We start from the raw sequence: 24,204 nt of genomic DNA on the forward strand, positions 1-24,204 counted from the left end.
TCAAATCGTCGTATCATCTGTTTAATAGGTTTGGGAGTATAGAGAGTATTAAAACGGCAGTAGACTCTCATATAATACCACAGAAATCTTACAGAAATCCCATACTTCCACCATTTCAATAAACATTTTGTATGACACGATAATTAAATGGCATTGCTGTAGCTTCCTTACTTTATGAGCAGTTGCAATAGCCCGTTGTTCTGCTTGGCGATATTATAGGCAGCCATACAGTTTGTGACTGCAAAGCTATCAATGTTAGGCGGGAAGCAACGGTCTGCGTCATTGCTCGAGAACTTCATTTGAAAATGATACATTTTCATTTTTAAAAATAAATCGTATTCATTGTATAGGATTCGTCCTATGCGACCCTTCTATCCCTACAGTTAGAAAGATGAAAATGAGGGTAGAGTATTTGGGGCTGGGTAAATTGGCAGTTTTTGATAATTTGAAGTTCTTGTTGACATCGCGTGTATTATTATTGGTTGTCGGAATATGAAACCCAGTAGATGTGGTATGAATGACAGACATAGCCATCAACGTCAGGAACTAGGACCTTTAAAGATACAAATTGAACAGGTGAGCAGCAGGCGACTGTAACCTATGACGTACGTGAGACACTGCCAAAGAATAACTGGCAGATTTTAAAACCATGAATCAAAACCATATGAACTCTGTCAGAGGGTAAGTAACCTGTCACATGATCTCAGATTAATATGCTGTACAAATCAAACTTTTTAAGACCAGAAAAAGAAATAAAGTAGATATAAAAGTAGATGGTTATTTCTTAGTTTTTTTTTACCAGGGTTGTCAATGGAATCATCCCCTACCCTATTCTATTCAAGTTCGCACTGTATATTGACAGGGAGAGTGTCCATCGAAAGGCGAGGAAAACACTGACTAAGACAGTATTTTCTCAGAGCACGGACAGAATGAACGCGAACATGTTGCCATCAGGTGCAAAGGCCAATACTGGAATGCCTGGTATAAATGTATGACCGAGATAAAAACGATGCTTATTTTGTTGCCAACATCCTTTCAGAAGGTCAAATTTGGTGACATATTTGGTATTCCCGATCTTATCAATACATTCATCGATTCGTGGTAATGGGAATGAATCTGTTTTTGTCACACTATTCACCTTCCTATGATCAGTACAAATACGGAAAGTTTTATCTGGCTTTGGAACAAGTAAGTATGGTGAACTCGAGGCACTTTTACTGGGCTCTATAAAATCATTCTTCAGAAAATATTGAATTTCTTTTTTCACGTATTCCTGTTTGAGAGGGTTCATCCTTTACGGGTGTTGATTGACAGGTTAGGAATTTACAATTTCAGCATAATGGAAAATTTTGTTTCTCCTTGTAGTGACATCGGAAATAAGTGTTCATTTTCAAATAATAACTGTTTAAGTTCATTTCTTCTTGGTCTTGAAAATGTGAAAGTTTCTGGTCTAGATTTTTCATAATTTCTAAATTTCGAAGATTTGTCACTCAAGTGTCAGTATAATCTGATGCTATTCCTTCACTTCAATCTTCACTGAGTGGGACAGGTACAACTAAATTAATTGCATGTTTAACCTGGCTATCTCTTTCAATATACTCTTTAGGCATGTTAATATGACATAATTGTTTTTGTTTACGCCTTCCATGTGTATTTATGATTTAATTTAAATAATTTATTTTCCTGTCAACTGTGTAGGGACCACAATACGTGGCCTGAAGAGGATTTTGTTGTATTGGCAAGAGAGCCACGACTCTATCACCATGCTGAAAGCTCCTTTCCTTTGAGATTTTATCATATTCTGACTTCATTTTCTAACATCAATCAATAGTTAATGAATACTTTCATCCCAGTCTTTACCCGTACCAAAACAATATGACCGAATCATATTTTTCAAAGTCTGATGCAATCTTTCTAATGCCCCTTGGCTCTCAGGGTGATAGGCAGAATATTGGAATTGTTGAATGCCTAATTCGTACATAACTTGCTGAAAGATTCCAGACATGAAATTTGAGCCCTGATCATACTGTACTGACATGGGAAGGCCAAACTGAGTACAAATCTTAATCAGAACTTTTACTATTGTTTTAGATTTTGTTGTTGTTGTTGTTGTAGGGTTTAACGCCATTTTCAGCACACGATAGGATATACATTTATAGTGGAGCAAGAACCCGGGAAAGAACCACCGACCCTCGAGAAGCTACTGCCAAGCTTTCTCACATACCCACATTGGCTGAATCAGAGACTCGAACCCACACAGACAAAGGTGAAATCGCAGTGATCCGTAACGGAGAGCGCTTTAGACCACTCGGCCACTCGAGGCATCTTGTTTTAGATTTTATATTCCTCAAGGGAATTGCCTCTGGAAACCATAATGGTCAAGAGGTATTGGACCAATACAATCTACCATAATTCTACTGACTGGCTCGTCAAAGGCTGCAATAGGCTGTAGATTAGCCTTGGGAATTTTCTGATTTGGTTTTCCTACCATCTGACAGGTATTACAAGATCTACAGTATTTACCAGCATCACTTTTGATTCTTGACCAATAGAAGTGAGTTAAGAGCTTGTGATATGTTTTATTGATCCCTAAATGACCAGCCAATGGTGTTTCTTGAGCCAAACTAAGTATGTCCTCTCTTTCAGAACTACAATTTGATAGTTCACTGACCATTTTTCATCCACCGGTACCTCGGGAGACTCATAAGAATTTCATTTTTAATGAAATAACAGACAGGAATTTCAGTAGCTTCAGTTTCACTAATGGTCTTCTGAAACAAACAGGAGATCTCATGATTATTTTTCCTGTTGAACGACAAGTGATTGTCGTTTATCACCCTAATTAGAATAAAGAGAACGAATTGTTAAAAGAGGATCACTGTGATCAATACCCTCTGATTGATCCAAACAAGGAGTGAAAGTGAACTCATCAAAAGCCTGACCAATACTTGTGTCAGCTACAGGAATACTTTCATTATGAACATCATTCTCAAGAGCTTTCTTTACCATAGTTCTGTTTACTGCACTAGCTGGTAATACATCCGGGAATTCTTTTTCAACTGGATCGACTTTCTGATCCAAGCAAGGCTTGTCAGTTACAAGTGGATTAACCACAACCTTGTCTCTAGCCAGGTCGTTGCCTAGTAATAAACGAATGCCCTCAACGGGTAAAACAGAGACTGTTGCGACTGTCACGGGTCCTGAGACTAAGTCAGATGACAAATTTACACAATGGAGAGGAACATTAACGAAGCCGCTCCCAGCTCCCTGAATAAGAACACTCTCATTAAAAGAAGACTTCTCAGAAAAAGACAAAGTACCTGACAATAAAAGACTCTGGGAAGTTAACGTGTCCCTTACAATTTTAATAGGGATAGGATTGGCTGAATCACCCAAGAGTGATATAGAACACTTCGATATAAACGGTTCATAATTCTCCGTACTAAAATCAGACTGTGGTTTATTAGACCCAACCAATGTATTGTTTTCAATACCTGACCGTGACCTTGAACTCTTCGAAATAAGATAACTTAGAATAGGTCTGTCTTGATTCTGATGATTATTTTGCAATTGGTAGCAATCATAAATAACGTGTTCTTTTGTCTTGCAATAGCTACACGTAGGATGAGACAAGGATTTTGAATCAAGCTTCTCTGAAGTTTGATTTTTATAAGTTGTGCCAATTTGAGTTATAGAAGGGCTTGTATTAGGCTGAAATAATTTTCTGCCAGAAGGCTGTTGAGTAGAAGTCTTATTTACAAAAGGAACGTTATAAGTTAACGTATAATTGTCAGCGGCATGAATAGCATTTACCAAGGGTTCGATCTTATGCTCGTCAAGATAATTTCTAATGTCACTATGAAGACAGTTATTAAACTCTTCAGCCAATATGAGTTGTCTGAGACTTTCGTAATCTTCATTAACCTGTCTAGAAGAGCACCACCTAATGCGAATTCGACATAGGTCTGGTCAGTTTTTTTTTTATAGTTCCTGAATTTTTGCTGATAAGCCTCAGGGACTAGCTCATAACTCATCAAGATAGAGTCCTTACTTATATCATAGTCAGCGCTCTGCTTTAATGACAGTGTAATCTATATATCTCGAGCTCTACCAGTGAGTACACATTGCATTAATAGAGTCTTGTACTCTCTTAGACACTTAAAACTCTCCGCAATTCTTTCAAAACGTAAAAAAATATCTGCGTACTTCTTCCAGAAAAGGAGTCCTATCTTGATATTTCTTAAACATCAAAAGTAGGGAAGTGTTTTCCCTGTACCAGCTCTAATTCTTTCAACCGAATTAAAAATTCCCTTTCATTCTTCTCTCTCTGCATTTACCGTTGTCTTTCGCGCTCTTCACTCTCTTTGTGCAACTCCATTCGTCTTACTTCCATCTATTTCTGAAACTGCGTTTGTCTTTCATCTCTCTCTTTCTGAGACTGCATTCGTCTTACTTCCATCTTTCTTTTCAATTGTATTTTTTGATCTGAAACTGAACCCGTATTATCTCTAATTCCAACCTTTTTAGGTTTTCTTCCATTTTCAAAATGTCCAACCACTCCTGAGTAAAACGTTGAAAAAATTCTCTACCTTTGATGATATTTTAGAAAAAAGCTAGCCGATTTAACTAACTGTCAAAAACTAGTGAATTCAGATTTCAAAAGCCAAAGTTTTCTGAAATATTCTATCCAAAATTCAAAATAATCCCAGACGATCCCCAATTTCTTACGTCACTTGTTTAGGCTCGAATAAACAGTAACATGTGAGAAAGAGTGAAAACAACAAGCTTTGAAAAATATACAATAATGTATTAACCTGAAAAAATCTGTAAAAATGAAAAAAATATGAACTTACGGTTTTGTAGGATCAAATCCTAAAATAATCCAAGAATAAAATTTTAGTAGTCCTAATAACAAAATGTTCTACTGATTTCACGTTCGAATCCCGAGGAAGAATCCAAGATGGAAGACGACGACATATGCTGTTATCCGTAGTTACAGTTCCTTGTAGAATCAAGATTTATCACTCCGGTTTCTGATATCTGAATAAATCTTTGTAACAATCTGTCCTTGTTCCATAATATTACACGAACACGCTTTTTTCAGAAAAAGAACGGAATTAATCCTTTTGAATCAAAGAATTTTTAAATAACTCCAAACCAAGTGATTTTAAATTACTCCAAACAGCACAACATACAACTAATAGTTTAACAGCCTAGCTTCTAATGAGATTAATTTCACCGAAACATGGGTTATAAGGTCTTTCTAAACCGTAAACAAGGGGCCACGTGGTCATCTTCTGGAAGGTTTTAGAAGCAAGTACTAGTTACAGATCACGTTTACCCAGTGTGACCCTGACAAAAACCAATCATTTTTACTCTAAGAAATAAAATAAAATAATTGTGTACATCTTAAAGACAAAGTCTCATCATGATCTTGGAAATAATCATTTTAAAATAAAATAAAACTTGTTTACAGAGGTTGCTACAAATTCTGAAACAAGGTCAGGATTTAGATCAACACCTGGTGTTTATAAACTAACAGTCAAGGTCAAACTATTTTCTAAAAACACTATCATCTCTAATGAATACATTTACATTTCAATATCATGTAATAAAAAAAACAATTTAAAACTGACAATTAAATTGAAATAAATTTATATCAAATCAAATATACATAACATATATTTATTTGAAAATGTTTTTACAGTGATATACTTAACAATATAGCCCCATAGAGGTTGCAAACCCCGGGAGTTGACAACGACATTAATAAACCCAAAATGTTGAAGCAACAGTTACTAAACACGCATAGATAAAAAATATAAATGCTTATTTAGACGATTTTATTCGTAGTAGAAACTCCATTACACATTTGTATGTAAAAACAAAATTGTACGAAAAAAATGGTAAAGTTCGAGTTCAGTCGAGAAATGAACCCAGATAGTTTCGACAAGTTTTAAAGAGCAAAGAAAGGAAAACAGTACATGAAATCAATAAAGTCAAAAGAGCAATTGTACGATTACAGTAAATGAAATCAATAAAGCCAAAAAAGCCATGGTACGATTACAATACATTAAAGCAATAAAGTCAAAAAGCAATTGTACGATTAATGTACATGTAGTTAATAAAGTAAAAAAGCACTGGTACGATTACAGTACATGAAATCAATAAAGTCAAAAAACAATGGTACGATTACAGTACATGAAGACAAAAAAACCAAAAAAGCAATGGTACGATTAATGTACATGAAGTCAATAAAGTAAAAAAGCAATGGTACGATTACAGTACATGAAGTGAATAAAGTCAAATAGCAATTGTACGATTACAGTACATGAAATCAATAAAGTCAAAAAGCAATGGTACTATTACTGTACATGAAGTCTAATAAAGTCAAAAAGCAATGGTACGATTATACCACACGAAATCAACAACGTCAAAAAGCAATGGTACGGTTACAGTACATGAAGTCAATAAAGCCAACACGCAATGGTACGATTACAGTATATGACGTCAACAAAGCCAAACATCAATGGTACGGCTATAGTACATGAAGTCAATAAAGCCGAAAAGCAATCATACGATTACAGTACATGAAGTCAATAAATCCAAAAGGCAATGGTACGATTACAGTACATGAAGTCAATAAAGCCAAAACGCAATGGTACGATTACAGTATATGAAGTCAACAAAGCCAAACATCAATGGTACAACTATAGTACATGAAGTCAATAAAGCCAAAAAGCATCGGTACGATTATAGCACATGAAGTCAATAAAGTCAAATAGCAATGGTACGATTACTGTAAATGAAGTCAATAAAGCCAAAAAGCAATGGTACAATTACAGTACATGAAGTCGATAAAGTAAAAAAGCAATGGTACGATTACTTTCAATATTTATTGAATTGTGACCAAAGAAGCAAATATACATGATACAGGATCAGTATACTAACAGTTATAATATACTGAATTACCAATCAAGAAAAAATAGATTTCTTTGAAGAATTAGACACCAAGTTAGATATCATACATAGGCAAAACTACATAAGTGTTTTCTTCTGAATGGGCGGAAAGATCGAGTTTGATAAGACGTAGGGATATGTCGAAGTCATCATGCTGAAATGTATGTGCCAACGCCATATCAAATTCGGTCTCTCCCCCCTCCCACAACCCGGAACAAAATACTTATATCTGGTTTTGCATTCATTATATGTTCTATTTTTATTCTCTCATTCTTTTCAATATATATATATATATATATATATATATATATATATATATATATATATATATATATATATATATATATATATATACAGTGAGGTTGCGTCATCTGTCTGCATTGAAGGTATAGATATGGTGATTTATTTTAGAATTTAAAAAAATGTTGTGTGAGACAGGTAAATGGATTCAAACTGAAGTCATGGGCAAGTTGTTCTTTTCCACACTTCCTAAATGGAACATAGGTTTGGATCAGTAAGTGATGCTTTCTGACACACTACTTATTGAGTACACACACCCTACATACTGAGTACACACACTCTACTTATTGAGTACACACACCCTACATACTGAGTACACACACTCTACTTATTGAGTACACATACCCTACTTTTACTGAGCACACAAACTCTACTTCCAAGCAAATTGTACAGACAAACAGTAACTATATACATTCAATAGTATGCTGAAAGTTAATTAATTTACAGTAGATTCAAGCTCTATATTTTTATGTTTCATTTAATGCAAAAAGTAGATAGTGATGCAATGAAGTTAAAGGTGATAATCTAATCATGTTATTTTAGAAAACGAAGATGCGGTCTTTTTCTAACATGCACAATTGATCTTTAACATTCATTGAATTCCATAGCATCTTTTTGATAATTGCAATTGAAACTCTTCATACTTTTCCCACATTATGATTTCAAATAGTCAATGACAGAACAAACACACTTGCAGATGTAAACACGCTTATCAAGCGCTGCTTCAATCCGATGTATTTTCATGTACAATTTGCACAGATGAATCCAGTCCAAAATCACGAACTTTCGTAGAATCGAAACAAAATACCAAAAAATATTCATTCCAGATCAGATGGAAAAGTTGTTGCAATGCGCATTCATTCACGTTATGAACCATAATTACAATTTTAACTAGACACGCCATTTTGTTTCGAAAGTTATGTCGAGCGGGCGACTAAGTTCAGATTTATCAGGGCGGAGTTATGTATGAATTAATAATGGTTTTGTTGTGTAATTATGAATTTGCGCTTGTGTATTTACTTTGGAATACGTCATGCATCCATTTACGTTGTTTCTTGGAGTGTATTTTGTTTATATAATTAAGTCTTATGTAGAATAACAAAATGAGCATACAATAAAAAGGTTACTGCATTTATATGGGAAAATATGAACTCGTTTTGTCGGATGGATATACAGCCCTCCCAAGGTCGTGAAGTATTCCATCCAAAAAAACTCGTTCATATTTCCCCATACAAATGCAGTAACCTATAACTACTATATGTATAACTACTATATGATAAAAGGCAAAACCATATTAAACTAATTGGCTATATTAATACTTTGATATAGATACTTATAAGTGTCGCATCAAGTATGAAAATAGGCTAAATTTAATGTTTTAAAGATTTGTATACTGTTTTTTCCACTAACAAATCAGTCAAAGAAGGTTATATTACGTTTGTTCTGCAAGGTGGATGTGTACATTTTCTGTTACTATTGGCTGGTAGCCTGCAATTCTGAAACACATTTACATTCTGTTCTTTTTTTGTTTTGTTGCACCTATATGACGTCATGTCGTTATTTTTGATGTCAAAAGATGCAATGAAACGTGTATAGTTTTGGCAACATATTATATGGCTATATTAAATTAAACAGCACGGTAGTTATGCAATAAACTTAGGATTTAGTGAGAAACAAGGCGATACAAAAATCGAAGACTTTGAAAGGAGCACATATATAACCTTCTATTTGCCACCTTAAGAAAACATAGTTTTATTTGACTAAACCTCAGAATAGTGTCACACAATGATATTACTTTCAAAGGCATTCCAATCCCTCTGTCGTTGTCCTTTGAGTAGCATGAGCTTATAGCGTTATAGCATGTTATTATACACGTTACCTGTAAAGAAAAATCTTACATGTGCATATTAACCTAAAGAAAAATCATGACATGGTTATATTAAATCAAATTACACTTTAGTCATGTGATACCTATTGTTATCTGATTCTATATTGCCTGTACGAATTGGTGTGGAAAACCTAATTAAAATATACGCATAGACTCCAAACTATAGATGCATAAGGATAGACTCCAAGTTGTAGATGTTATGTAACAAGTGTTCGTCGACGTTTAGTGTTCCTACTGTGCTACTATATAAATTCAGTTACTAATAAAGCTCTAGGACCGCACATTTATAAAAGATTGACTTTTTAAAAATTATCTTTAAGACATTTCACCGGGAAATTCAATGCAATGGCATCATGCCTTCATTAACGTTATTCAGATCGAATATACATTGTTAAGTTCACCACTGTGTGTGGAAAAATGCTGTACAATTATTTATCTGACAAACTATATGCACTTGACAAACCCTTATATTGAATTCAGATATACGAAAATTGGCAATGTTTTAAACGTGTACAGAAACACCAAAATGTTCCATTGCACCTCGAACCGTTTCTGTGTTCCATGGCTGGGCATGGGATTGACTTGGACCTTTTATCGGGTAAAGACTACTACTTCTGTATAGGTTGTATTGGATGGGGACCCTCGAATGACGAGGCTGCTGTCTTCATCGTGTGCGTTAGAACTCAACTCAAGCTCTGCGTAGTTCAGCTCTTCAATTTTTTTCGCCTATGAAAATATCTAAATTCAGTATTTCAATTTAGACTGCTTCAAATTTTGTCAGTGATATATTTAAGAAGCACGGTCAGAGTTAATTATATTGTCAGATTTGTAATTTCACACATTCATTCCTGCTTGATACTGTTCAACGGCTGTGCAACCATTTTGGTACACACAATCGATTTCTTTTATATACAGTTCATACATACATACATACATACATACATACATACATACATACATACATACACACACACACATACATAGATACATACATACATACATACACACACATACATACATACATACATACATACATACATACATACATACATACATACATACACATTAGTTGACAAGATATGTTACCAACCCCGGACGAAATGCCCAACATTACTGTGAATAGTATACAACATTTATCACATTTAAATCCAATCGGAGAAAAATGTCTCGGTTTTTGTAATGGATGCCTGCTAAGGTAAATCGGATAAAACGATACGATATATAGCATTACGTATAGCTTTGATATACCATGTATACATTGTAATTAATATACCATATACAATATGTACGTATTAATTAATATACATGTATACATTTTAATTAATATATCATATACAATATGTACGTATTAATTAATATGCATGTATACATTTTAATTAATATACCATGTACAATATGTACGTATTAATTAATATGCATGTATACATTTTAATTAATATACCATATACAATATGTACGTATTAATTAATATGCATGTATACATTTTAATTAATATACCATATACAATATGTACGTATTAATTAATATGCATGTATACATTTTAATTAATATACCATATACAATATGTACGTATTAATTAATATGCATGTATACATTTTAATTAATATACCATATGCAATATGTACGTTTGAATTAATATGCATGAATACATTTTAATTAATATAACATATGCAATATGTACGTTTAAATTAATATGCATGTATACATTTTAATTAATATACCATATACAATATGTACGTTTTAATTAATATGCATGAATACATTTTAATTAATATACCATATGCAATATGTACGTTTTAATTAATATGCATGTATACATTTTAATTAATATAACATATGCAATATGTACGTTTAAATTAATATGCATGTATACATTTTAATTAATATAACATATGCAATATGTACGTATTAATTAATATGCATGTATACATTTTTATTAATATACCATATGCAATATGTACGTTTTAATTAATATGCATGAATACATTTTAATTAATATAACATATGCAATACGTACGTTTAAATTAATATGCATGTATACATTTTAATTAATATAACATATGCAATATGTACGTATTAATTAATATGCATGTATACATTTTAATTAATATACCATATGCAATACGTACGTTTAAATTAATATGCATGTATACATTTTAATTAATATAACATATGCAATATGTACGTTTTAATTAATATGCATAAATACATTTTAATTAATATAACATATGCAATATGTACGTATTAATTAATATGCATGTATACATTTTAATTAATATACCATATGCAATATGTACGTTTTAATTAATATGCATGAATACATTTTAATTAATATAACATATGCAATATGTACGTATTAATTAATATGCATGTGTACATTTTAATTAAGAGGAGCCTTTGCTTGTCGAGTTTCCTTTGAATGAAATATTTCTACAGCGAATGGTATAAGAAAAATACAGCATGGATATTGTGCATTTATTTTAGCTATACCCCGTACATATACACATGCTTGTGTTTTCAAAGGAGTTAACAATGATTAATAAAACTGTTTATTGGTGATGGAAATGAATTCTTCACCTCCCTGTTCAGTGTGTCTGCTACAAAATTTAGTTTTCAGCCGTTTCTTTTATTCCCAATCATTCATTTTGTACATTGCTTTTTTTGATGACTTTCTAGACTTAGTCATATCGATTCAAACAATGGGTAGGGACACGGGAACGTACAATTGGCTGGAATTAAGAAAGAAGAGAGCTACAAGCATCGCATACCTAATGTCCCAAACAGTGAAAATTCGATAACCAGTGAGTACATAAAAACGAGTGGGGAATACGTTAAGTAAAATGACGAAATAAAGTTATTTACAATTGATCCAATCCATTAATATGCTTTACGGATAATTGTTAAATTGGTCATTTCTCTCTCTCTGTTCCTGTCTGTCTCTGTCTCTGTCTTTCTGTCTGTATGTCTGCTTGTGTGGGTTGGCTTTGTCTGCCGTTTTTACCACATACAAGCGAAAACAGAGCTCTGGATCCACTGAGGCGAAACTGACATGCTGACTGAACAACGAAGAGAGATCGAGAGATCTGGATCAATTGAGGTAAGACTGACATGCTGACTGACAAATCAGTACAGTGAGAGAGAGAGTGAGGCTGAAGAATTGAGACCAATCCTCTCCTACATCGAAATGGAACAGTAATTTAGTATTGCAATGGTGTACAGTAATTTCGTATTGCAATGGTGTACAGTAATTTCGTATTGCAATGGTGTACAGTAATTTCGTATTGCAATGGTGTACAGTAATTTAGTATTGCAATGGTGTACAGTAATTTCGTATTGCAATGGTGTACAGTAATTTCGTATTGCAATGGTGTACAGTAATTTAGTATTGCAATGGTGGACAGTGGTCTAGTATCGCAATGGTGGACAGTGGTCTAGTATCGCAATGGTGGACAGTAATTCAGTATCGCAATGGTGGACAGTGGTCTAGTATCGCAATGGTGGACAGTGGTCTAGTATCGCAATGGTGGACAGTAATTCAGTATTGCAATGGTGGGTCAGTTTGCAATTTTGCTGTAGATTTCGAGTTCAATTATGTCTGAATGGCTGCAGTACCTTCAAAAATGAATATATTCTGCGCCTTGAAGGAAACTAAATCGATACGTTACGTACGCCAAATCGACTGTAACAGACCTTACATGTACACGCACGATGTTCAGGTCATGATATAACCCATGGCATTGAAGGTGGAGAAGGTAAAGGGGAGTGGGAAACGTTTACCTGCGTATTTTCTGACTCCGTCTCCCCGTGAATATAGCTGTTTGAATTTGAGGTTGACGTACGTTGTTGAACTGTAGCATATGTGTTGTTGATATTCATATACTGAAACAAATATATATATATATATATATATATATATATATATATATATATATATATATATATATATATATATATATATATATATATATATATATATATATATTTACATTTTTATGTACCATGGTTTAATAAAAGTGTCCATAATTTATTATTAAAACATATTTAGAAAAGGAGTGTCGCATATCTTCTAAGACAGATTGTAGCACTGACAAAAATACCATCATACAAGTGATTCAGGTTGAAACTTTAAGAAGAAGAAGAAGAAGAAGGCGAAGAAAGAAGACTATTGCCGCTATTAGTAGTAGCAGCGTTATCGTTTTTGTCGTCGTCGTCGCTCTTGTTGTTGTTGCTGATGATGACGATAATGAAGTGGAGTCGCAGTTGTTGCTATTGTTACCAACGACCGCCATCGGAGTGCCTAAAACCACCTTCAAAGGCTGCATCTCCCTAATAAATGTTTACTAAAACACCGCTTGGTTGTGTCTGGGACCGAAATATACTGCCCTCCAACATCACTGACTCTTGTGTGCTTCAATTCGCGCGGAAATGTGATTTTCGGAATTTGGGTCGATGATTGAGATTGTACTGTTGGATAGGTGTTGTCGATGACGGCACGCTGGTTAAAGAGTTTTCTTTGGCTTATTATTATTATTATTATTATTATTATTATTATCTGTCTTACTATGCTGATGTTATTTATCTTATATTGTGCAGTAGGCAAATATGATTTACATGCGTACGACGTGGTCCATAAAAAAATATTACTGTCGGAGACAATGATAGACAACAGACCCTTGCACTGGTTGAAACTCCGAAGCACAACATCGGCATTTGTGGGGGGAGGGATGCAAAATTAAAGAAGAATTTGTAATATTTGATGGAAAAACGATCAACCACGTAGTGTCTGAGATCTATCACCCGAATAAAATGTGCCCAGTTAGCTAAGTGCCTTTGTAATTGACAAGATAACAGGGTAAATATGACGTCTTTTAATAATTTGATCCACTTCATCATGTTGCTATATTTAATAAAAGTCATTTACAGATTTGTGTTTTTAAAGTAACTGAATCATTATTTTAATGTGGATCTGAATAATTCAAGTACATTTAAAATGAAGTCTCCCTGATTTTGTTTGTTTTTAATTTAGTTTGATTTTGTTAATAGGTTTTAGAGAAGAGCTGTTAAAATACGTGCTCTTCGTTTTTAATAACGGCGGATATACTTAATGACGGATATACTTAATGACGGATATACTTAAATAATGACGGATATACTTAATGACAGATATACTTAATGACGGATATACTTAATGACGGATATACTTAAATAATGACGGATATACTTAATGACGGATATACTTAATGACGGATATCCTTAATGACGGATAGACTTAAATAATGACGGATATACTTAATGACGGATATACTTAATGACGGATATACTTAATGACGGATATACTTAAATAATGACGGATATACTTAATGACGGATATACTTAATGACGGATATACTTAAATATTGACGGATATACTTAATGACGGATATACTTAATGACGGATATACTTAATGACGGATATACTTAAATATTGACGGATATACTTAATGACGGATATACTTAATGACGGATATACTTAATGACGGATAGACTTAAATAATGACGGATATACTTAATGACGGATATACTTAATGACGGATATACTTAATGACGGATATACTTAAATAATGACGGATATACTTAATGACGGATATACTTAATGACGGATATACTTAAATAATGACGGATATACTTAAATAATGACGGATATACTTAAATAATGACGGATATACTTAATGACGGATATACTTAAATAACAGCGGATATACTTAATGACGGATATACTTAATGACGGATATACTTAAATAATGACGGATATACTTAATGGCGGATATACTTAATGACGGATATACTTAATGACGGATATACTTAAATAATGACGGATATACTTAAATAATGACGGATATACTTAATGACGGATATACTTAATGACGGATATACTTAATGACGGATATACTTAAATAATGACGGATATACTTAATGACGGATATACTTAATGACGGATATACTTAATGACGGATCAGCATTATTTTCAAAGCCTTGAGAAGCCTTTAAGAAGAAAAACTTTCCATTTGTTTGCTTTAACTCTTTCTCAAAGGTATTCAAAGAGGAACGGTTATTTTTTTAAAATCTGTTTTCAGTAGCATTGACCATGCCTTAGAGAAGATCAAGCTATTTGATAAACATTGAAAGGCAAACATACCAGCATGATTCATATAAAGTGATACTACCATCTGTCCTAAAGGTTAGGAACGGCGGCCGTATTTTATTGCATTTGTACATAATTAAAATAACATTGTGTCAGAATGGTGTCTGCTAATTTTGCTTGAATTACTTGTGGTAATGTACTGAAGTACAGTTCCAAACGAATTTATATGTAGGTAAATGGATATATGTCGGCCGGCATATTTTATGACTTTGTGATATTTGAAATACATGAAAGTGTGATATTCACCCTCTGCATATTGACGGAAGAAAAACAGTATAAACTTAAACAAAATCATGTTTTCCAATAATTTTTAAACTGTTTTATCTTCATAGAGTAAACTTACCCTCGCACCGTAAATAGATGCTTAAATAAATACTTATCATTATAATTGCTCAAAAACATTTATGTTCTTCGGACATAATATCTTTTTAAAGGTATTTTAAGTCTTAAATATATGGTTATTTTTAGGAAATTTGCGTTCACTAAAATTTACACTGTGGCATATGTACTATGCAAAATTTGTCAATACGAGGATGCAGTTGCATGTTAACATCGGGTGACCCAGTTTTTAACTTCCCGAAACAATTTTAGAAAAGCCATCCTTATACTAGGAATAAAAAGTTCCAAATATTTAGTCATACAATTTTGTTTCTTTGAACCTGTCAAAAATTAAAATGCCGCTCGATAGTCAAAAGATCGTTCTGTAAAATGATCTGCAGCCGCAAACGTGACACGTCAGACATTTGCAGTTATATGAGTGTGGCATGACATAGGTAAATGATACTGAGGCAATAATGTCAGAGAAAGAGAACAATTATGCTAATCAGCAAAATAGCATACTGTAAAAGCAAGGCCCTCTTTGGGTACTCTATGACTGATAACAAGGCCAACGTCGCTAAATTTTACTATCTGTTATGTCCTACAATTTTGAGGGAGTTCCGTGTTTTATAAGATTGTCGCGAAACCATGGAAAGCGAGGCATATTTGCTAGTGTCACGGGACATCTTGCTGTATCTTGCTTTGCTAGTGTCACGAGATATATTGCTTTATCTTGCTTTGCTAGTGTCACGAGATATCTTGCTGTATCTTGCTTTACTAGTGTCACGGGACATCTTATGCCTCCAAAGTGTTGCCGAAAATTGCGGAATACTATCGACTATTCCGAGGTATGCATATACACCATGACACGAACCGACGCATGAATCCAGCGTCGTGACAGGATCACAAAAGGAGCATAGCATCCAAAACTTCGCCATATCCTCCATGCATGATTTAAACTCGAAATGGATTTAGGCTGAATCCCTTTATCAAATATGTAGGTGGGGTGGGTTGGGACGATTTGAAAGGCGCCATATGGTTTGAAGTGCAGTTTTCTAGTGTATAAGCAACATACCAAAATCTGAACACGAAAAGCATTTAAAATCTGGATAATCTGACCGAGAAGTGGGGACAGGTACATGGCGTCTTCCTCGAGGAGATGCGATGACGTTGTTGCAAAAGAAAAATCTTCTTGGCAAATTGGAATTCCTTATTTGCCATGATTTGCTTTTTTCCTCATATATATTAGGTTTATATTATGTAACACACGTTTCAATACAACGAAATAGTCTGTAAATACATTTTTGGTTCACGTTCTTGTGTTTGAATTTGTTCATTGTTTTGTGTCAATCGTACTTGGTACTGTACATTTCTTACAACTAAAAATGTGATGGTAGGCAGTCTCGTAGTTCTTTTTACATATGCACAATAAGCTATCAGCATAAAAAATCAAAATAAATCATTGTTGCTGTTTGTTATTATATTATAAATAATTTATGCTGTTCTGTTACCAGTGTAATAATACTGAGGGAAATGATTATATGTAGGTGCAATTTTATGTTTAAGTACTGAATACTCTGTTCTATGTGATGGATCCGGTAAAGTGTTCCAAAACTTCAATAAGGAAGCTATATAGGAATTTATGCAGATTTTTAGACGTGTGTGTGTATATGTGTATATAAAATTATATTGTCCTGTGTGTCCAACTAACGGAGGTACACTATCAGCACTAGAAGGGCAATATTGACCTGCATGGAAGACTAAAGATTTTATTTCTATTAAATAATGACCAATGTTACATGATAAAACAAACTTGCTTGCTTTAGCAACTGCCACTGTGACCCCGTAACGCAAAGTGAGAAAGATCTATTCGAATTCGTCAGATCGATCACGTATCAACTAATCAGTCTTTCTTTATAAAGAAATAACATTATATTTGTATTCAAAATCATAATATGGGTAAAACGTATACGCAAACAAAAACATACAAATAATACTAAATAAAAGCATTCCAATAGGGTTATTAACCTGCAAATTTGTTTTGAATTAAAACAAGACCTATGTTATGTGAATAAAACAACATCAGTGGTGTATTTATTACTAAAGCAACATCTAATAAGAAGATATAAGTATGTGATTATCATGTTGTCAAGACAACACACCTATCCAACTTCCAGAGGAGGTATAATCATTTTAAACGTGTATCGTATATCACACATGAAGTTATCATATGAATATAATACACATCGAATATGCAAACACGTATAAATGTATGTAATGTTACGAGTCTATGCTCTAACAAATAAGCAACAGAAATTATTGAAAATAATAAGTGTTGTAAAATTTAACAAATAATTTATTTACCTAAAAATGAGAAAAAAGAACTTACGGTATTGCAAATTAACTCCAAAAATCCATGAATTAAAGACACAAGTTCTAGTAATAAAAACGTCCTTAATAAAACTCAGAAGAGATTTAATATTGAACGTGATGACGTGTCCGTTAAATCTACGAAGTACAGATGCGTCAACAGTCTCTTGTTGAATCACATACGTATTATTATAGATTTTAATTCAGTATAAATTCATAAGAATGTTTCATTCCAGTAATTTTATCAGATCACTTTTGCATTTTCAGAGAAAATAATCACTTGAATTCAATAATTTGAAGAAAATAAAATTCATCCCAAACTGGTCAAAACATAATACAACTTAAAATGCTCGAAGTTAAATCACGACTGGTAAAATCCTCACTGTCACAAGATAAAATAGTTCTCTTCTTGACCTCAGGTCACAATTAGCATTTTCTAAAAATTAGCATTTTCTAAAAACAACCATTACCTAATGGAAAATAACCTTCTAGAATGATCTAACGAACCTAGGTTATTTACAGTACAATGGTCTGTAAAATTCACGTGGAAATCTCCCAAACCCTTGACTTTGATCAACATATTTACCACTTCTTGTTTACCTGAATAATAATCCTAATACTATTTCTGGCTTCGATAGAGAAGCTTTAGCCTAGAAAGATCATATTTGCTGGCAAAATGAAGCAATTCATCATTTATCAAGAAGTCTACCTGCTCCTTTGATTTGAAATAAAGATCTCCACATTTGATGACGTTGTACAAAAACATGTTAATTTCACTAAGATTTCACAATTGTGAAACAATACTTGGGATTTTTAAAAAAATCAGAAAATAGGGGAATTTAAATATAAAAAACAAAGTTTTCTGAAATATTTTAGCAAAATTTGTATCCCGGATAAACCGAGATTTTCTGTTACGCGTCTATGCTCTTAAAATAAGTAACAGAAACGAGTGATGACAACAAGCTTTGTAAAATTTTACAAATAATTTATTTACCTAGAATGCCAAGTGAAAAAATGTGAAAAAAGAACGTGCGGTATTGCAGATTAATTCCAAAGATAATCCATGAATTAGAGACACAAGTCCTAATAATAAAAATCCTGGAAAAAATTCAGTTCAAGTCCTGCAGAGATTTAAAATTGAAAGCGATGACGTGTTTGTTATGGCCTACGAAGTACTGATGTTTTAACAGTCTCTTGTTGAATCACAGAAATATTATTCCAGATTTGAATTCAGTACAGTTTCAAATTATTGTTTTTTTCCAAGAATTTTGTCAGAGCACTTTTTATTTTCAGAGAAAATAATCACTTGAATTCAATAATTTGAAGAAAATAGAATTCAGACCAAACTAGTCACAACATAATACAAGTTAGAGTGGTATATGTTGAAGCACGACTGGTCAATACCTCACCGTCACAAGTCACAAAATAAGATAGTTCTCTGCTTGACCTCAGGTCACATAAACATTTTCTAAACACATCCATTACCTAATGGAAAATAACCATCTAGATCTATCTGATGAGCCTTGCTTCTTTACAGCACAATAGCTTATAAATTCACATGGGAATCTCCAAAAACTCTTACCCTGATCAACATGTTTACCACTTATTGTTTACCTGAATAATAATCCTGATAATAAGCTCATACACATAGAGAATAATGAAGCTATTATTAGTTCTTTAAATAAATGAAATTAAAAAATTGAAAAGGTCAATCAGATCAAGCAGAAATGAACTCAGTTTTGGACAAGATCAAGTTCAGTAGACAATGTTACATTACAATAACATGCAATGAAATAATAAAAAAGTAAAACTTACGGACAAACAATCAAATTAAATACTGCCCCACCCCACTCCGTCCGACGTGAAACCTGAATGAAGGAATGAAGAAAATCTAAATTAATGGTGAAATGTTTCATAAAGAAGAATCTATTTGTAAATAATTATACTTACAACCTGTGATGTATCAGTGTCCCCATTATTATTGCTTCCATCGATATGTGTATTAGACTGTAATGTGTTGGTGTACTCAGTATTCTTATTTCCATCAATATTTATACTAGTCTTTCGAATCACTTGCGCATACGTCATATCTCCAGATAGATGAACATAAAACTTCGCACGATCATTTCCTATTGTTCAAAAATAATAATAATAATAATAATAATAATAATAAAAATAATAATAATAATAATAACAATAATAATAACAATGACACCGAAAGCACAGAGAACAACAATAAAGGTCGCGTAATGGCAGCCTGGAAAAGCGAAATTCAGATGGAAAGGTAAACAATCTTATATTGTCATGGACAACTTGGGTAAAATAATGTTGTTCATTTTAATTTAAATGGTGATTTGATGGTCTACTGACCTTTTTGTATAAAATTACCCTGTAGGGAAGGCTATCTTGTATTAGAGTATCAACATGTATATTGTTGATATTCTTGTTGTTGATGCTAATGATATTGCTGCTGACGAACCTGAATATAGGAAAAGCGAGTTAGTGTATATGCGCAAGCAAATTTAATATAAAGACAGTATACGCATGTGCGAGATAAGATAAATGAACTCACCACTCCTAACATTTTCCGATGCTGAAGGCTGCTGTTGTCCATTTGTACTGCATATGAATGAAAAGAAGACTTTTTTTGATAACTGATTTTCTCGTACATTAATTTATGCCTTTACTCCCAACAATATGCTATTGTTGCATAAATAATAAGAATAAAAACGGCATTGAATCAATATAGTCAATTATGAAACAGCTTACCTAAAGTATAATGGACATTTTTCTCATTATCTTGTCTATATTTCTTTTCTTTCAAATTTGATACCTAGGTGATAACCAGTATTTGAAATATGAAAGTCCGCAACATTTCACCAAACTTCCATAATGTAAAACATGTACGAAATATGTCTGCACGAGATTTCCATTTTTAATAGGATCCTGACAATAGAGCCTGACAAAGAAGCATGACAATAGACGCCTGACAATAGAAGCATGCCAACAGGAGCCCGACTGGTTTCTCTCATCATTATATCATGACACATTAGACGTGCATACAGTTTTATGTTTTATATAACTGCAACATATATGCAGATGTTTCAGTTGTTAATTTCATCTTAGAATTGTTACGATGCATCGTTAAGGAGAGAAAAGAAAGAAAATATTATGAATCACTGTAAGGTCAACCATTTTAATTTCTTCCAGAATTTTAAAATTTCCTATTTCTTTACAGATGACGTGGATAAAGAGCTAATAATTTTAATTTAAAAAATGCCTTTTTAATGAAATATCTGCAAAACTCTATATTCTTCGTCAAATCCGCTATCTCGTTGAAAAATTAACAGTTGCAGAAAATATACAATTTCAAGTACTATTTACTTTGGTTCAATGAGTAGAAAAAACCGCTCATGTGGCCTAGTGGTTAGAGCGTTTGCCTGGATGCGGGAGGTCGTGGGTTTGAACCCCGGCCGAGTTATACCAAAGACCTTTAAAAATGGTACCAACAGCTGTCTCGCTAGGCGCTCGTCATTAAGAGGTTAGTGTTAGGACTGGTCGGTCTGGTGTCAGGATAATGTGACTGGGTGGGACATCATGCTACATGTCTGCGGCATGATGCCCCAGTGCTAGATATCACTATAAACTGCCACAATGCAGACATCATAGCGATGTAACTGAAATTTGTTTTAAAGCTACATTAAAATCCATATTCAAGAATGAAAAGCATTACCTTCTTATTCCTGAATTTGGCTTATCTACCAACGAAAAGAAAGAAATGAACGTTAATTAATTACATATTACGGTATGGAGTGTCTAATGAGACCTTGAAACAGTGTTTTATATATCAGATAAATAAAAGTAGGATGAATGATAACATGAGCTACTCACTAAATTTAGCATCATTTTTAATAATCCAAAAACAAGAGCAGGCTTAAAGCTTGAATGTGAATGGAAAGTTTCAAACCGTAACCTATTGGTATGAAGAAAAAAAAATCATTGTGCACAATCAACACCTGTCTCTAGCAGAAATTAAATGAGCACTCCGAGTCCTTTACCGTATTTCCTAACGTGGAGTTTTTGCAGCTAATGCAGGAACAATCTAAATACTGCGTTCAATACAACCACGATTTTAAGTTTTAACAGGCCGAAAATTGTGTTCTTCACAACCAGTTTTAAATTTGAATTATCCAACATTTGTGTTCAATACAACCATAATTTAAAGTTTGTTCAAATTGTTACAGATCGACAGAATCGAACAATGCTGTTAAAAATGATCATGCATAGGCATAGCGCTGAAGTCATCAATATCATTAAATACAGTCCATGACTTGTAGAACTAACACAACTTCTGCTAGTATAGCATAAAACAAAGAATTAACTATTTGTAATTATATAAAAGGCATACTTAGTCCAGGGCCTTGTAATTGTCTCTAACTAATGAAATACAATTGCACGCAGCTTTAATTATTTAGTTTCTAACGTCTTCGTCTCATCCCGTGCGTTAACTATTTAGAGATTAGATGACATGTTTACCTGTATGTCCTTTCAGACGCTTCCTTCTGATCAATACAAAGAATACAATAAAACCGATCAAGGCCACACAGGCGACAACGGATACCCCAATGGCCACATATTTCTCTGATGAATTACCAGTTGGGTCTTCTTTATCTCCTTGATCGATATTCGGCAGATCTAAATGAAAATTAGTAGTAAGAAGTAATGTGTAAGGTCGGTAATACTCAGACTATCAGGCTCAAAATTACCAGTATTTTAAGCCCAGTTTCGACCCATATATCAATTTAGTCTTCAAACATTTGTATATTACAGTTTAAGTGTGATTTGAATTTCGACCAATCAGGTCACTGAATTTTAAACTTAAGTAAAGACCAAGCCAAAGATTTATTGCTGCAATTCAGGCCTGAAATAATCGACACTGCTCGTAAAGGATTAAAGATGCAGTATAATAGTTCCCTTTTAAGAAGAAAACGGAATGGTTCCTTATGGGAGAAAGCCTAGTTGTAATAGATCCTTCCAGAAGGTTGCTAGGATCCGCCAACTGAACAACAGGTGCAGTAGATTTACTCCAATTATTACCCCAAAAACCCCAGTAGTGTCAACTTGTTTCCATTGGTAACTGTGGCCAAACTTACTATGAATAAAAGATACATTTTCTTTCCGTCAATCAATTGCAGAGGATTGTCTTTGAGAAAAGTCAGGATAAACATGTTTACTATCCAATTATATAGGAAATCATTATATGGACATAGGTCATACTTTCGACTTTTATCTATAAATGCAGAAAAGAGAGAAAATGAATGACAATTGAGGCATATCAATAATGTCTATTATTTCTATTACAGTAGGAAATAAAGGGAAATAACTTCTTTACTAATATACATGCCTGCATGTCTGTCTGTCTGTAATATTATGGAAAACAGAGCTTAAGGTACTTGTGAAACGGGTTAGGAGGTAGGGAGGGTTGGGAGGTAGGGGTACAAACCGATCAGCCATATTCCACCCCAATTAGTCAAACCTACTACTCCCTTCATCCCCGCACAAGACCAATGAAAAATGACGTTCTAGCTATTAACAATGTGAATATTTGTTATTCTGATTTACAGGTAAAAATCATTCCTTGGTAATAAAATTCATGATTTACATTTTTATGTTTTCAGACATTTCGCCGTTTAGAAGAAATTTCATTACATTTACTGCATTGATCCAATATGATTCTTGAAGGAACTTTACTACATTTACTGCATTGATCTAATATGATTCTTGAAGGAATTTTATTACATTTACTGCATTGATCTAATATGATTCTTGAAGGAATTTTATTACATTTACTGCAATGATCCAATATGATTCTTGAAGGAATTTTATTACATTTACGGCATTGATCTAATATGATTCTTGAAGGAATTTTATTACATTTACTGCAATGATCTACTGATTCTTGATCTAATTTTATTACATTTACTACATTAATCCAATATTACATATCATCTATACAGGTTGTTTCCTTTCATTGCCTCATAGATTTGGAGAAGTCCGCGTTACTGATCTTCAGATTATTCATGATAGCTTGAACTGATGCACCAGTGATCATCTAAAAATAGCACTAAAATCAGCTGACCAAGGTACAACAAGTAGTGGCATGACCTTTAAGATCATTCGTTTCTGT

At 33.3% G+C, this 24,204-nt stretch overlaps 1 protein-coding gene across 1 annotated transcript in view; it reads right to left on the minus strand.

The window, feature by feature from the left end:
• Positions 1-4,786: 4,786 nt before the first annotated feature.
• The window catches only part of LOC149793380 (neural cell adhesion molecule 2-like), a 38,972-nt gene continuing 19,554 nt past the window's right edge, over positions 4,787-24,204 (minus strand). The window contains exons 7-12 of the mRNA XM_089967358.1: positions 22,554-22,712; positions 21,751-21,775; positions 20,590-20,636; positions 19,968-20,146; positions 12,926-13,027; positions 4,787-9,874 (exon numbers count right to left, since the gene is read on the minus strand). Coding sequence (XP_089823484.1) covers positions 9,740-9,874; positions 12,926-13,027; positions 19,968-20,146; positions 20,590-20,636; positions 21,751-21,775; positions 22,554-22,712 — 647 coding nt within the window. The 3' untranslated portion in view covers positions 4,787-9,739. The remainder of the gene's footprint in view (positions 9,875-12,925; positions 13,028-19,967; positions 20,147-20,589; positions 20,637-21,750; positions 21,776-22,553; positions 22,713-24,204) is intronic.

This window comes from Sinohyriopsis cumingii, chromosome 8, assembly GCF_028554795.1.
Source record: "Sinohyriopsis cumingii isolate HCF-2022 chromosome 8, ASM2855479v2, whole genome shotgun sequence".
In the NCBI taxonomy this organism is placed as follows: domain Eukaryota; kingdom Metazoa; phylum Mollusca; class Bivalvia; order Unionida; family Unionidae; genus Sinohyriopsis; species Sinohyriopsis cumingii.